This window comes from Amblyraja radiata, chromosome 35 (genome assembly GCF_010909765.2).
Source record: "Amblyraja radiata isolate CabotCenter1 chromosome 35, sAmbRad1.1.pri, whole genome shotgun sequence".
NCBI classification, from domain to species: Eukaryota; Metazoa; Chordata; class Chondrichthyes; order Rajiformes; family Rajidae; genus Amblyraja; species Amblyraja radiata.
Genome location: NC_045990.1, coordinates 3,929,014 through 3,944,967, shown reverse-complemented (window position 1 = coordinate 3,944,967; position 15,954 = coordinate 3,929,014). Strand labels below are relative to the sequence as shown.

Here is a 15,954-nt window from a genome sequence, read left to right as displayed (position 1 = left end):
TAATCTAGGTTTGGTGACACCAGTAATGGATTGAAACCCAACGATCCAGATAAAGCCTCTTTGAACCCTGCACAGCTGACAGCATGTTCAGTATCAGGAACCCCCACCCCCAACAATACCACAACTATTTAAAGTGATCATCTCTCATTTTTAATAAACTTTGTGTCTGGCTCCTTCCAGAACACACCGGCAGGTTCTGCATGCTTGCAGCTTCTCACAATTTGCTGCCCTCTGTGGTGTGAAGGAGGTTACTCCTTTCAAAAAGAACTCACGACAAACTTTACAGTTCTATGTAAGAAGGAACTGCAGATGCCAGTTTACACCGAAGATGGACACAAAATGCTGGAGTAACTCAGCGGGTCAGGCAACATCTCTGTGGAAAAGGAATAGGAACAATTTTATCTCTTCATCACCTGCCTTTGTCCAAGCATCTGCCCATCAAAAAACCCTCCTCACCTGTGCCATGCTTTGTGCTGCCCTTTTCCAGCTTTCTTCCACTCCCCCCTCCCCCCCTCCCCTCCACACACAAACACAATGAGGAGCACAGTGGTGTAGCAGCAGAGTTGCTGCCTCACAGCGCCAGATACCAGATTTGATCTGAACCCCAGATGGTATCTGTGTGGTGTTTACATGTTCTCCCTGTGACCGCATGGGTTTTCTCCGGGTGCTCCGATCTCCTCACACATCCCCAAGACGTTTGGGTTTGCAGGTTGATTAACCCTCTGCAAACTGCCCCTAGTGTGTATGGAGTGGATGCGAAAGTGGGATCACATAGACACGAAATGCTGGGGTAACTCAGCGGGACAGGCAGGCAGCATCTCTGGATGGAAGGAATGGTGGACGTTTCGGGTCGAGGCCCTTCTTGATTGCAGATCCACCTCTGGGACCAACATGCAGAGAGTCGCCTGGCTTGGGGGCCGTCTTGGCATCATCCTGGCCAAAGATCTTATAGCCGCTATAAGATCTTTGATCCTGGCAGCATGGTGAATCTAAGCAACATCAGCACCAGCGATTCAGTAGTTCAGACAGGTGGTGTTCTGTGTAAGGATCCATTTTAAATTCAAGATTCAATTTAATTGTCACATGTACCAATTAAGGTACAATGAAATTTGAGTTACCATGCAGCCATACCAAGTAAAAAGCAACAAGACACATATCCACATAAAATAAAATGTAACATAAACATCCACCACAGTGGAATCCACATTCCTCACTGTGATGGAAGGTAATAAAGTTCAATCATCTTCCTCTTTGGTCACCCGTGGTCGGGGCTGATGAATCCTCCGCTGTCGCCACTGTCGACGGTCCGATGTCCGGGCCCTCTCGTCGGTATGATCGAAACTCTGGCATCAGGATGGATTGAAACATGCTCCGCAGCATGGAGTTCCCGATTCGGCCACTTCTTACCAGAGACCGCGGGCCCCACGGTTGGAGCTCTCCACAATCCTCGGCAAAGCGCCCGCAGGTTGAAGCGCCGGGCCTGTCTCCAGGAAATGGCGCACCACTCCACGTTGTTAGGCCGCAGGGGGGCCGGAGATACGATACGGAGAAATATTGCATCTCCGCCGAGGTAAGGAATTGAAAAAAGTTTCCCCCAATTCCCCCCCACCCCCCACATAAAACAAACCAAGAAACACTAAAACATACTTCTAAACGTACTTAAATTAATAAAAAACAGGAGAAAGGACAAACAGACTGTTGGCGAGGCAGCCAGTGCTGGTGGCGCCACCTGGTGGTATTGAGCACTCATCCAGTAGAGGGCAGTGATAACAGTAGGATTACAACCCAAGGAACCACAAACAAGTTTTAAAAGGGTATTCGCAACGCAAGATGGCTTCTGTTGAGTCCAGCCAAACACCAATATGGCTGTTGTCGGGTGAATCATTAGAGTGAGTGGGCAGCACAACGTTAATGTATTTGCTTTTCTTCTCCAACCCTCCCCCACGATCTGATCATCATTGGCAAAGACAGCATTTATAGTACATCAGAAGTGTCCCGATCCAAACCCGTCACCTATCTTCATTCTCCAGAGATGCTGCCTGATCCACTGAGTTACTCAGCACTTTGTGTCCTTTTTCGTAAAGCAGCATCTGCAGTTCCTGAGTAACCATGCGACTGTTATAGAAACATAGAAAATAGGTGCAGGAGTAGGCCATTTGGCCCTTCGAGCCTGCACCGCCATTTAATATGATCATGGCTGATCATCCAACTCAGTATCCTGTACCTGCCTTCTCTCCATACCCCCTGATTCCTTTAGCCACAAGGGCCACATCTAACTCACTCTTAAATATAGCCAATGAACTGGCCTCAACTACATTCTGTGGCAGAGAATTCCAGAGATTCACCACTCTCTGTGTGAAAAATGTTTTCCTCATCTCGGACCTAAAAGATTTCCCCCTTATCCTTAAACTGTGACCCCTTGTTCTGGACTTCCCCAACATCGGGAACAATCTTCCTGCATCTAGCCTGTCCAACCCCTTAAGAATTTTGTAAGTTTCTATAAGATCCCCCCTCAATCTTCTAAATTCTAGCGAGTACAAGCTTTTTGAAGGATGGTGGCGCAGCAGTAGAGTTGCTGCTGCCTCACAGCGCCAGAGACCCATGTTCGATCCTGCCCACAGGCGCAGTCTGTACAGACTTTGTATGTTCTCCCCGTGACAGCGTGGGTTTTCTCTGAGATCTTTGGTTTCCTCCCACACTCCAAACACGGATAGGTTTTTGTAGGTTAATTGGCTTGCTATAAATGTTAAATTGTCTCTGGTGTGTAGGGTGGTGTTAGTGTGCGGGAATCGCTGGTCGGTGCTGACTCGGTGGGCCGAAGGGCCTGTTTCCGCGCTGTATCTCTAAACTAAACTAAAAACTAAATACTTCATGTTTAAATTCCATTATGAGTTGATCCTCTGGCCCCCAACTGACACATTCTTATGGATCATTCAAATAAATAAATCACTTCCAGTTTTTATCCCTCTCACAATCTTAGCATGTATAAAAGGACTTCACAGCAGTGAAATTATTTTGAAGTGTGGTCATTGTTTAAATGTGGAAAATGTAGTTACCAATTTCAACATGGCAAGATCTCGTTATAACAAAGGACTCAATGAACTATATAACCTTTGTTTCTCGACCTGAATCGTCACCTATGCCTTTTCTCCAGAGATGCTGCCTGACCCAGTATTACACCAGACTTTGTATTTTATTTTTTAAGTTGGCATCTGCAGTTCCTTGTATATATTGTATCATTGAAGATACCAATCACAACCAGAGAGCAGAGATTAACTACAATGTCTACCTGGTTGATGACCCTCAGACTATCCTTGATCGTACTTTGCTGGCTTCACCTTGCACTAAATGTTATTCCCTTATCATGTATCTATACACTGTAACTGGATCGATTGTAATCATGTATTGCCTTTCTGCTGACTGGTCAGTATGCAACAAAAAGCTTTTCACTGTATCCCGGTACACGTGACAATAAACTAAACTGAACTGAGACGAAGGGCGTGTGAGGTGCCTTGGACATTGGTCAGGAGGGATTGGATCAGGAGGGATAGGATGGAGTCGAGGTATGTGAAAATGAGTTCAGTGCGATAGTGGTCAGTTATAGTAAAGATGAGAAGTTACTCCAGCACTTGGTGCCTGTCCCTTGATGGTGGCCATGTTCTCCAGAGAAGCTGCCTGAGCTGCTGAGTTACTCCAGCACTTTGTGTCCTTTTACTCATTTCTCCCTTGCACGAGAATGGGGTTGAGAGAGAAAGATAGAAACATAGAAATTAGGTGCAGGAGTAGGCCATTCGACCCTTCGAGCCTGCACCGCCATTCAATATGATCATGGCTGATCATCCAACTCAGTAATCCGTACCTGCCTCAGTATCATAGAAACATAGAAATTAGGTGCAGGAGTAGGCCATTCGGCCCTTCGAGCCTGCACCGCCATTCAATATGATCATGGCTGATCATCCAACTCAGTATCCTGTACCTGCCTTCTCTCCATACCCTCTGATCCCCTTAGCCACAAGGGCCACATCTAACTCCCTCTTAAATATAGCCAATGAACTGGCCTCGATTACCCTCTGTGGCAGAGAGATTCACCACTCTGTGTGAAAAAAGTTCTTCTCATCTCGGTTTTAAAGGATTTCCCCCTTATCCTTAATAGGGATCTTTTTTTATAAAATGATAGATCAGTCATGGTTGGATGGCATTGACATGATGGGCCGAATGGCCTAATTCAGCCCTTGCTCTGTCCCTGCTGCTGGCCCCGCCCCTTCACGGATGATTGGCAGCCGGTGGGCGTGGCCGATAGGACCGGAAGCGGAAGTGTGTGCGGTGGGCGGAACCGGCGGCGCAGGGAGTTTTCTAGAAGCGGGCGGAGGGATCGAGCGGCCGGCGCGGGTCGTGGCCATGGTGGATTACAGCGTGTGGGACCACATCGAGGTGTCGGACGATGAGGACGAGACTCACCCCAACATCGACACGGCCAGTCTGTTCCGATGGAGGCACCAGGTAGAGGCCCCGCTCCCCGCACAGGCCGCTGCTCCTTCTCCCCCCCTCCCCCCTCTTCCCTCCCTCCCCCTCTCCCCCCCCCCTCTCTCTCTCTCTCTCTCTCTCTCTCTCTCTCCCTCCCTCCCCCCCCCCCCCCTCCCCCCCCCCTCCCTCTTCCCTCTTCCCCCCCTCTCCCCTCCCCCTCCCCCTCCCCCCTCCCCCTCCCCCTCCCCTCTTCCCTCCCCCCCCTCTTCCCTCCCCCCCTCTTCCCTCCCCCCCCTCTTCCCTCCCCCCCCTCTTCACTCCCCACCCTCTTCCCTCTTCCCCCCCCTCTCCCCTCTTCCCTCCCCACCCCTCTTCCCTCCCCACCCTCTTCCCTCCTCTCCCCTCCCCCCTCCCCCCTCCCCCTCCCCTCTTCCCTCCCTCCCCTCTTCCCTCCCCCTCCCCTCTTCCCTCCCCCCCCTCTTCCCTCCCCACCCTCTTCCCTCTTCCCTCCCCCTCCCCTCTTCCTCCCCCCCCTCTTCCCTCCCCCCTCTTCCTCCCCCCCCTCTTCCCTCCCCCCCCTCTTCCCGCCCCACCCTCTTCCCGCCCCCCCCTCTTCCCTCCCCACCCTCTTCCTCTTCCCCCCCCGCTCCTCCCTCTTCCCTCCCCCTCCCTCTTCCTCCCCTCGCCCTCTTCCATCCCCCCCCCGCTTCCCTCCCCCCCCCTTCCCTCCCCACCCTCTTCCCTCTTCCCTCCCACTCCCCCTCTTCCCTCCCCCCCCCTCTTCCCTCCCCCCACTCTGCCTCCCCACCCTCTTCCCTCCCCCCCCTCTTCCCTCCCCACCCTCTTCCCTCTTCCCCCCACTCTCCCCGCATTCCTCCCCTCCCCTCTTCCCTCCCCCTCCCCCTCTTCCCTCCCCCTCTTCCCTCCCCTCTTCCCTCCCCCTCCCTCTCCACTCTCCTCCCTCCTTTCCCCCCTCTCTCCCCTACCCCCACGCTCTCTCCCCTCCCCCTACTTTCTCCGCCCCCTACCCCCCCTCTCTCCTCCCTCTTCCCTCTCCCTCTCCACTCCCCCTCCCCTCTTCCTCTACGCCCCACCCTATCTCCTCCTCCCTCTATGGAACCTGTTTTTTTAAAATATCTGTAGATAATTATTATTACAGAAACAGTGATTTTATTTCTCTACTTGTCTTGATAAGCATGACTAACAGCTAGTTTGTGTCATTATATCAGCAAAAAAAATGATACTGACCCAAGGTTATGTTTCTAGGATTTTGCTTGACAGGTTCATAGCTCATAGTTAACAGCTCAAAGAAGTGGCACTTGCTAACTTTGTGTTGCAGGCTCGGGTCGAGCGGATGGAGGAGACACAGAAAGAGCGTGAGGAGTATGAGAAGGGCACTACCGATGTTAAACGCAAACTCGGCGAGTGCCAGAAGAAGCTGAATGAATTGGTAGTGGCGGAAACTGACGATGCAAAGAAAGAGATTGAAAAATTACATGGTGAACTAAAACTGCTGAAAAGGGAAGAGAAGGATTGGGATAAGAAGGGGACACAGCTGAAGAAGAAGGAGAAGTCAACGCCTTGGAATGTAGACACACTAAGTAAAGAGGGATTCAGTAAGGTTAGTGTCATCTTGAACCATCTTTCGACACTGTCCACTGTTAGGGCAGGGGTGAATGTCAACCGCAAACAAGACCTTATTTTATATGGATGTATGGTAATCTGATTTCTTCTCTGTAAAGCACTTTGGATTCAACGTGATTTGATTTAAAAGTGCTATATAAATAAAAATTACTTACCTTTGTGAAAAAAATGGGAAGCAGATCGAGCATTGCAAGTAGCAGCGTGTACAGTAAGTGTTTTTTTAATTAGCTTCCATAATGTATCCAGCCTGGGCCTTTTATCCATCCTCCATTTTCTTTACAATGGACATCTGACCCTTTTTGCCTTTTTAGATCCTAAACTCAATCTCATTTTGCCTCGTGACTTTTAAAACATTTTTTAATTTTATTTTCACCAAATGTGAAAAGAAAATGTGTCCTGTTTTGATTGTGTCCGTTTAAAAAAAAAAAACCCAGCACTTTTGGAAGTTTCATTGCTCTAGACACACTAAATTAAATTCAAGTTGTTGTCAACTTCAGTTGGCTATTTGATCCTTGGTCTATTATAGTCCACTTTCACTTATTTTTTGGCAAGCAGGACATGTTGGTATTTGATCCAATTATTACATTCCAACAGTAGTAAGTTATTAGTGATCAACATCATGTAAATAAAACCTCCCTAAAATAGAATTGAAGAGTTATACACAATTTTTCAATTGTTGCAAATATGTGGTGGAAATGTATTTCAAGGGAGTTATTTTTCCCCTTTGATTTAGCAAAGTCACTGAAGATGTGGACATTTTGTAAATGTTGGCATTTTCTGTCTCTGCCCCATAGAGCATTTTTAATGTAAGTTCAGAATCAAATGACGCTGAAACAGACGAAGATAAAGAAAAGAAACACAAGACCTTTGTGGAAAAGAATGAGAAACAGGTCAAGCACTTTGGTAAGTAGCAATAACTTGAACTTGTCCAGTGACTGCTGCACTTTCTGTCAGCTTTCAAAATGTAAATTTTCAGATTGTTGCACTGGCTTGGCATGGGATGAGTATGCGCGATGGCAGATGCCTGACTGAGAAAGCAACTGAGGTTTTGCAACTGAAACTGAACCAAAACCGGTTCTGGCTTGCTCTGGGTTGTCTGATCACTTGGAGTCTCCTTTTGTAGTGCACAATTTACACAGATGGTCACTGAGCCTGTATGAACCAGCGAGAGCTTGAAATAGTTGGTTTGGTCAATTTATTCTTTATTTTCTCTGCCTGCCCTTCAAATTCCTATTTTGTGTACATTATGGCGTTAGTCATTACGTGGAATCCGCTATGACCACACTGGTACTCATAGTAAGGTGACCTCACGCAGTAGGCTTTATTCCCAGTATCGAGCAACAGTGCAAGAAGGTACAGGTCCACACAGGGCGTAGTCCTTCTTCACTGAGGATGCACAATAAATAAGGGGTCTTCCACGTTCTCTCCTTTCCTCCTCTCCTTTCTTCCTGCCATGCTTCCTCTCATTCTATTCCATTTCCTTCCTGGCTGGAACTCCTATGTTTTGTAAAGGACAGGGTTGACAAGGATCAGATTCATTGGTCCAATAACCATTAATCTGAGCCAACTGTGGCTTGTTTGCCTGTGGCCTCTTTACCCCAGAGTGCTGGTGTTTTCCGGCAGCCAGGCACTCGTAGTAGGCTTCTTCTGGCCTGTCTGCCGGTGACGGGGATCGGAGTAGACCTTAGGGAAGACCTTAGTCGCAACGTCCAGACAGTTTTTGTTCTTGCTTTATTTTTATATTGGGCTCGATCTTTTCCACCAATTACGGAATTCAAGGCAATCACATTTACTGGACAAGATGGGTAATATTTTCTTATTTCCAATATAAAATAATCCAGTTCCCATTCCTCTTATTTATCTCTGATTTTTGCATTTTACAATCCAAAACATTTTTTTGGCTTTCAGCAGTTGTACATACTTTGTCACTCAGTGTTACTTTGCATGTGTTTGTATCTGCATGTGTGTTTGTGTGAGAGAGATCTGTTGCAAAATAACAGCAACAATCAGTGCAACAGATGATTCTGACACGAGTCGTGTGTGTGTGTGCGTGTGCATCTGTCTAGAATGAGAGGTCATTCACCAATCAAACAACACGCAGTTTTTACACGTTATTAGGTGAATAGTCGCAAAGCCTGAAGCTATAATCAGTTTCAAGGGAGGAAGAAAAATAACTTTGTTGCCTATCTGTACACAGGCATGCTCAGTCGCTGGGATGACAGCCAGAAATATCTGTCCGATAATCCCCACCTCGTGTGCGAGGAGACTGCCAATTACCTGGTCATCTGGTGCATCGATTTAGAAGTTGAAGAGGTACAGTGAGCAATTAGAAAATGGGAACATGGGGTTTGGTGTAGGACAAGGCTCTCCCCTAGTCGGCTAGAATCCCTTTCCACGGTTTATCAAGATGATGACCAGTCTTTACCTCGGCGTTCTTTTCCGTCATTATGGTTGCATGTTTATTAGATGTGATGTACTTTCCAAATAGTTAACAATCACCAAAACGAGTCATTGCTTTTTGAGTTTCATTGAAAGTCCAGGGGGAATAAAATAATCAGACCACGTGGCTAGAGTCTCCTAAGCTTGAGTGAGACACTTCCTATTGAATTTGGTAAAACCCTTCAATATGACTTTGCTTAAATGTTGCCATGTAATGAGATTTGATCATGTTCATATTACCCAGACTGATGAATCCACTGTGTCGCATAATAGGGCAGGAGAATGGGGTTAGGAGGGACAGATAGATTAGCCATGATTGAATGGCGGAGTAGACTTGATGGGCTGAATGGCTTAATTCTTCTCCTATCACTTATGAACTTGTGAGCTAGCTTTGCGTGATTATTAATGTTTCTTCCATGAGGACATGTTTGCTCATTATACTTACTGCGTATGGTTTACAGATATATAATTGTTAAAAGCCACTTTAAATTCATCACTGTGCAGTGTACAGCATGATATTTTATCTAGTTTGCATGTGTAGATTATTTATTTCAGCCTCTGGGATGCACATGCGTATGTGTTATAATATATACGATAGGATAATTGTTCTCGAAGTATTCTGCCACTGGAACTCGGTTAGAGTGTATCTTGGGACGGTTGGACCATTGGGAATGAAATGAAAGCCCTACTTAAATTGAGGCAAAGTCATGAGATGGGAATTTACTGTGTCATTGAGCGTGACTACAGCTAATCTTCAGAGTGCCTGTTAAAAGTAATTAATATTACAATTATTTTTGATGGATTCCCTCTCCAGAAACATGCTCTAATGGGGCAGGTAGCCCACCAAACAATAGTAATGCAGTTTATCCTGGAACTTGCCAAGAGCCTTAAAGTGGACCCAAGAGCTTGTTTCCGACAGTTCTTCACAAAAATCAAGGTATGGAAAAGGATTGCAGTGGTTATATTTTCAAGCTATTTGAGTCTACTATTTTGTTTCAAACTATCTCCCTGTGGAATTTTAAAAAAAATCATATTTTCTATTGTGATATAGCTGCATTTGATACCTTTTTATCTTTACTGTTGACAAGTGTGGAGACAAAGAACTGCAGATGCTGGCTTACACCAAAGGACACAGTGCTGGTGTAAATCAGCAGGTCAGTCAGTCTGAAGAAGGGTCCCGACCACAAACGTTACCTCTCTGTGGTCTCCGGTGAGACTGCCTCACCCATTGATTTACTCCTGCCCTTGGTATCCTGACTGTTGACACGTTTTGCCTATTTCAACAAACTTATAATGAAATGCCTGTTATTAATGCTTATATTGAATCGGAAACATTGAGGTGTTTACAATGGCTTTCCAGACAGCTGATAAACAGTACGTTGAGGCGTTTAACGATGAACTTGAAGCCTTTAAGGAGCGGGTCAGAGGTCGGGCGCAAGCAAGGATAGAAAAGGCAATGAAAGAATATGAAGAGGAGGAACGGCAGAAGCGCATTGGACCTGGTGGGCTCGACCCTGTGGAGGTGTATGAAAATCTTCCAATAGTGAGTAGATCATTGTAAATTGATACTTTTGCTCCGGGGAAGATTATTTAATATTCCATCATTGTCGCATCAGAGGCAAAGCTCTACTGAGTCATTCTCCTATCTGTGTCCTTCGCTGATATGTGGTAACTTCCCATTAACTGGGATTTATAGTTTAAATTTCTAAATTGTAACATTTCTGCTAGAAGCTCCCTTTACCAGTTCAAGCAGTTTCCTCGTGTTAATCCCCGATTAATTTTGAGGTATTTAAGTTGCCTTTTGTTGTGCAGGTTCTAAAACATTGCAACATTGCTCATAACTTTGTTGGTTGTTTTTGCAGGAGATGAAGAATTGTTTTGATGCAAAAGATATTCAGTTGTTACAGGATGTCATCAGCAAAATTGACCCAACAGTAAGTGATTCCCATGGCTCACACAATATATCTAACATCATTGTTTCAACGTGTTTAATTCTGTCCTGATGGTATTTTTTTCTCCCTGTGGGCTGCTCCTATTCCCAAGTTCTACATTTTGTGATCTTCACCGCTGAAGACATGGTGTGATTTCATGAATGAAAGGATTTAATGGATTGTGCAAGTTCCGTCACAGTGCCAACTCTTGTCTGGGTTATCTTGAAAGTAATTTCAGGTCAGCACTTGGAGTGCAGAGCAATTTGGTGGCCTGCTAGTTTAGAGAGGAAAAGTATATGAAGATTCCTTATTGAATGGGGATGAATGATAAAACAATCTTGGAGCTGAGTGAGCTCAATAAAGCAATTTTAAAATATAATGAAAATGTAACGTTGGTTTAAGGATTCTGAATTTGATTTGGTGATTAAAAATGACTATGCTGTGCTCTCTTTAAACAGTGTAGGGATGTGCAAACCCTGGATCAGGGCTTGGACCACAGTGTTGTGACTTGTGGCAAAAGTACCATCAACTTAAACATAGGTTTAAGGCTACTATGTTCTGGTGTGCTAAAGTAAAGCAAGAATTTCATTGTCCTATCTGGGACACATAACAATCTCTCTTGAAGGTGAGGGGGAAAGATTTAATAGGCATCTGAGGGGTAACTTTCTCACACTAAGGGCATTGGGTGAATGGAACAAGCTGCAGGGGGAGGCAGTTGAGCAGGTACTATCTCCACGTTTAAGAAACATTTAGGCAGATACATGGATTGATCAGGTTTGGAAGGATAAGGGCCAAACGCAGGCAGATGGGACTAGTGTAGATGGGACATGTTGGTTGGTGTTCAGCCGAAGGGCCTGTTTCCATGCTGTATGACTCCAACTGAAATAAAGGGACACTTAAGATTGGCACTGTTATTGATGTGTTCCCCCCAGTTTCTATCTCCATGTTACATTTTGGTCATGTTTAATTGTAGTAACTTAATGGTTCACCGTGCGTTCTCAAGCAAAAACTGGCCTGCTGCATGAGATACTGAAGGGTTTCCTGAAACCATGTAGCAGTGTTTCCTTTTGCCTTCCGTGCTTGTTTCATAAAAATGAATCCACTCTGAATCTTCTAGGAAGCAAAGTACCACATGCAGCGCTGCATTGACTCTGGACTATGGATCCCTAATGCAAAGGCAGCTGAGGAGGAAGGAGAGAAGAATACTGGGGAAGAGGATCCTGTATATGAAGAAGTTAAAAAGGAAGCCACTGAAGAAAAATAGACCTGTTCTTGTTGTGTAACTGCTAGCTTTAAGTGCTGTGCTTAGATACAAACTGCATCCTTTTGACTAGCCCATTGGGGTTGACATAAATTGAACATCAGTCTATTGAATGAAAGCTGAAAGTCTGACACATAAAATGCTTTTTTGTATTTTAATAAATATACAAGTTTTGACAGCCTCTAGACTGCTTCACTGTTTGCAGTAACTCACTGGATCCACTGGTCACTGCAAAACAAAAACTAATGTCAGAGTGAGTCACTGTTTTTCAATTGCTTCATTAGCCATTTCAGATGGTGTTGAGCCATGCAGACAAGAGGTGTGCCAATTTTGACTCCTACACTGCCGAGTTACCCCATTAGACCCTGCACTGATGTCTTCAAGGCATCTACTGAAGGATTGGCTCACTGGAGAGTGAATAGTAATTGCCGTGAAACTATGCCCCACATAAATTTAATGTAGAGGGAAAGATAGCACACAAACTCATGGCTTGCTTAAACGCTAAAAGTGGACTTTATGACAAATGTCACCTAATGGAGGTAATAATTTGGAAGGAAACAGAAAAGGCTGAAGGCTAAAATTGGAGTAGGAATGATCCGACAAAATCTTTTGTACTCTTAAAAACAAAATGCGGAGTCCATGCTCACAAAGTTAAATGTAGTTCTGACCGGCAAATTAGTTAATATAATATGGTGTCTTTGAGCTATCACTCCAGCCAAACGTTTGTATCCCACGATCACACTTTCAGGTATTGCTAGGGAAAGCAGAAGAATTGACAAAATGTCATAGGACTTTGGATTTTGAGTGTTCGGGTTGTAGTGCAGCAATGTTTCATTTAAGTTACTGGTTAGGCAAGGGATTCACATGTCCCAATTTTAATAGGTGCTGTTTTTCCTGGGTGAAAACATCGACGCATTGTCGGAAAGAACTGCAGATGCTAGTTTAAATCGAAGGTAGACACAAAATGCTGGAGTAACTCAGCAGGACGGGCAGCATTTCTGGAGAGAAGGAATGGGTGACGTTTCGGGTCGAGACCCTTCTTCAGACTGGAGAAGGGTATCGACGCAAAGTCACCCATTCCTTCTCTCCAGAGATGCTGCCTGTCCCGCTGAGTTACTCCAGCATTTTGTGTCTACCTTCGCATTGTCTACTGGGTTTGACTAAAGTTCTGTACATATATTTGAATGAAACTGCACACTGAACACATTGTGACTCAGAATAATTGTTCAGCTAGGGCCAATGTTGCTGTTGATACTGCGTGTTACTGTGACCTGTTTGATCTGAGGCGGTTGATGCTTATGAGCAAGGTAGTTATTGTATCATTTTTCTTGTTACTGGCCACTATATGCAAATAAAAATGTGATGCAGTAAACTGCTTCTGTGCTGTTGTGTGCTTCAGTAAATTGTAAGAGATTTTTTGCCCAAATGTCATTCTGTGCAGGGCGAATGAAGGTGCAAATGGAACATAGAAAATAGGTGCAGGAGCAGGCCATTCACCCCTTTGAGCCAGCACAGCCATTCAATATGATCATGGCCTATCATCCAAAATCAGTACCCCATTCCTGCTTTTTCCCCATAATCCCTTGATTCCTTTAGCTCTAAGAGCTAAATCGAACTCTTGAAAACATCCAGTGAATTGGCCTCCATTGGCAGTGACTTCAACAGATTTACAACTCTCTGGGTGAAATGTTTTTCCTCATCTCTGTGCTAAATGGCCTACCCCTTATTCTAAACTATGACCATTGGTTCTGGACTCCCCCAACATGGGAAACGTGAGGTACATGATTAAATATAATTGTCCAGTGTTCATACTGTGGATCTGGATATCTGGTATCACGTGCAATATATTCAGGTTTGCATATGTTACAAAGCTAGGTGGCAGTGTGGGTTGTGTGGAGGATTCACAGATGCTTCTGCAGGACATTGAGTCTAAATGAACATTCGAGGAAATGGCAGAGAAAATATAAAGTGGAAATGTGTGAGGTTTGGTTCAAGTAGAAATGGTGAATATTTTGCTGAAAGGTGAGAGATTCAAGTCAGCATGTGTTCAGGGCCCTAGTGTTCTTGCACACCAATTACTGAAAGTTAACATGGAAGTACAAGTAATTAGGAAAGTGTGATCTTTATGTTGACTTTATTTCAAGAAAATTTGAGTACAAAAATAAAGATTTCATCTTTTCATACAACATGGAAGGGGGTCATAGCAATCAGTTGAGTAATTTCTGGCTTTCACATCAATCTATCCCACCACTGATTTTTCAGTTCCCTATTTTTCCCTCACATGGCCATAATATCTGCCATGCACTTACACAGAGGAGTAGTTTATTGCAACTGGCTTTCTTTCGGTTGTAAGTGGAAACTGGAGCACTTGGGGAAATCCAAATTATTGTAGAGCGAATGTGCAAGGTTCATACACACAGCACTGGAAATCAAGGTTGTATTGGGGTTGCTGTGAGATACCTGCACTGCCCACAGATGGCTGGCATTGTATAGGGTCCTGGTGAGATCATGTCCACCATGTGATATTAATGGCTTGTGCTAAAAGGATCAACAAAGGTTTGTTAATTAATTGCCATGATGAGGATTTGTCAGCTTTTTCCTTCTTGATAATAGAGGTTGCTGGTTTAAGAAGTATTATTCTGACCGCATGAGGGAATTGTTGCATTGCATTTTGCAGATGATGTATCTTGCACTCAGTGGTACATGATGGGTGGAGTGAACAAGACACCACTGCTTTCCCCTGGAGATTGATGAGCTTCATGAATGTTACAGTCCTCCTGTCAAGCAGAGAGTATTCTGTCATGTTCCTCGTTCGTACTTGTTAAGGAATGAGGAAGGTCGTGACTCATTGCAGCTTCTAACCTGCCCTTTTAGCCCCCGCTACCGTTTCTGGTATGGGATAACCTCTCAAAAGTCCTCAATCTGCAGATCATTAGGTTAGGCTTGTTGTTAACAATTTTACAACATTGGGGGCAGAATCAATAACTTGATGATCATCACATGTCACTTAATTATTTTAGGTTAATCAAAATCATTATATTTTATATTCTATCTTTCAATCTGCCCCAATATTTCATTTCACAATCACAACCTTTCATTGCTTGCATATTTAATCAAATATAATGCTGCTTTCTCTTCCACATTCTACAAGGTTACAGATGTGACTGTGTAATCTGCATTATAATTTTAAAGGTATTATACTTGAATGTGAATATCAAATTCCCTCATCTTAGCATTAATTTCATTGAATCCATTTGAATGATATCTATCTTCTCTTACCCTCTGCAATATTATCTTTGCACACATTATACTGAGATCAAGGTCACTGTTCGAATGTCACAACAACTGGCTCTGAGGCTAGTCCCAGTAGAGTTTCCCGGCTCACTGCTGCCGGGATTAAATAATTTCTATTTCTGGTCTGTACTGTTTTCTGTGGTATAACCTGTGATTTCTCCGACCAGTCACTCAAACCTTGAATGTTGCAACTGTACACTTTTTGCTTCACGAATGCAAACAAACTTAAAAAAAATGGAAACATAATTTTCACCTATCATTTGTGATTATTTTGTTGCCTGTAGTAAAACATGATCTAATAGAATCCATGCGAGTAATTATTTTAAAGTATTCATTTTGTCAGAGCCATTAAACACATGATCCAAGGGTCTCGACCCAAAACGTCACCCATTCCTTCTATCCAGAGATGCTGAGGTACTCATGCATTTTGTGTCAAACTTCAATGTAAACCAGCAACTGCAGTTCCTTCCTACACATCCACATTTATTTTCTGGTTAAAAGTTACAGGATCTCCTCCAATTTTTCATTATTGTGAAGCCCTGATTTCTGTTGTCCCTCAGGTGGCCGTGCTTTCACCTGAATCTTGGTCCTGAACTCTGGAAATCCATTCCAAACCTTTCTATTTTTAAAACACTTCTCTTTGTTCCAGCTTTTGGTGTCTTGCTCAGATATCTGTCAAATTGTAATTGATACGTGTTCCTGTGGAGCATCTTGGGAATAGTTAACCAGATTAAAGATGCCATTGTTGGATAGTTATCAAGGCCAGAAACGTGCCTACTTACTTTTTAAACCTTTCAATTACGGTTATCTCAGTTGAATGGCATCTGAAGACCAACTGAGAGAATATTATAACTTAATGTACAGCTTCGCACTCCATCAAGGGATCAGAGGTTTCTTGATATAATGTTTTGGCACTTGCGT

General features: G+C 44.3%; 1 protein-coding gene across 1 annotated transcript; it reads left to right on the top strand.

Moving 5' to 3' along the window:
• Window positions 1-4,315: 4,315 nt before the first annotated feature.
• On the top strand, window positions 4,316-13,111 carry cdc37 (cell division cycle 37, HSP90 cochaperone). The gene is made up of 8 exons (XM_033012296.1): window positions 4,316-4,500; window positions 5,804-6,085; window positions 6,903-7,011; window positions 8,306-8,421; window positions 9,362-9,484; window positions 9,908-10,090; window positions 10,410-10,481; window positions 11,596-13,111. Exons 1-8 carry the CDS (start codon window positions 4,399-4,401, stop codon window positions 11,740-11,742), a joined length of 1,134 nt encoding a protein of 377 aa, XP_032868187.1. The 5' UTR covers window positions 4,316-4,398; the 3' UTR covers window positions 11,743-13,111.
• Window positions 13,112-15,954: the final 2,843 nt, after the last annotated feature.

Coding starts and splice junctions, on each gene's coding strand:
- cdc37 (XM_033012296.1), top strand. CDS start 4,399: ATGGTGGATTACAGCGTGTGGGACCACATCGAGGTGTCGGACGATGAG. Junction 7,012..8,305: donor GAAACAGGTCAAGCACTTTG/GTAAGTAGCAAT, acceptor ATCTGTACACAG/GCATGCTCAGTCGCTGGGAT. Junction 8,422..9,361: donor TCGATTTAGAAGTTGAAGAG/GTACAGTGAGCA, acceptor TTCCCTCTCCAG/AAACATGCTCTAATGGGGCA.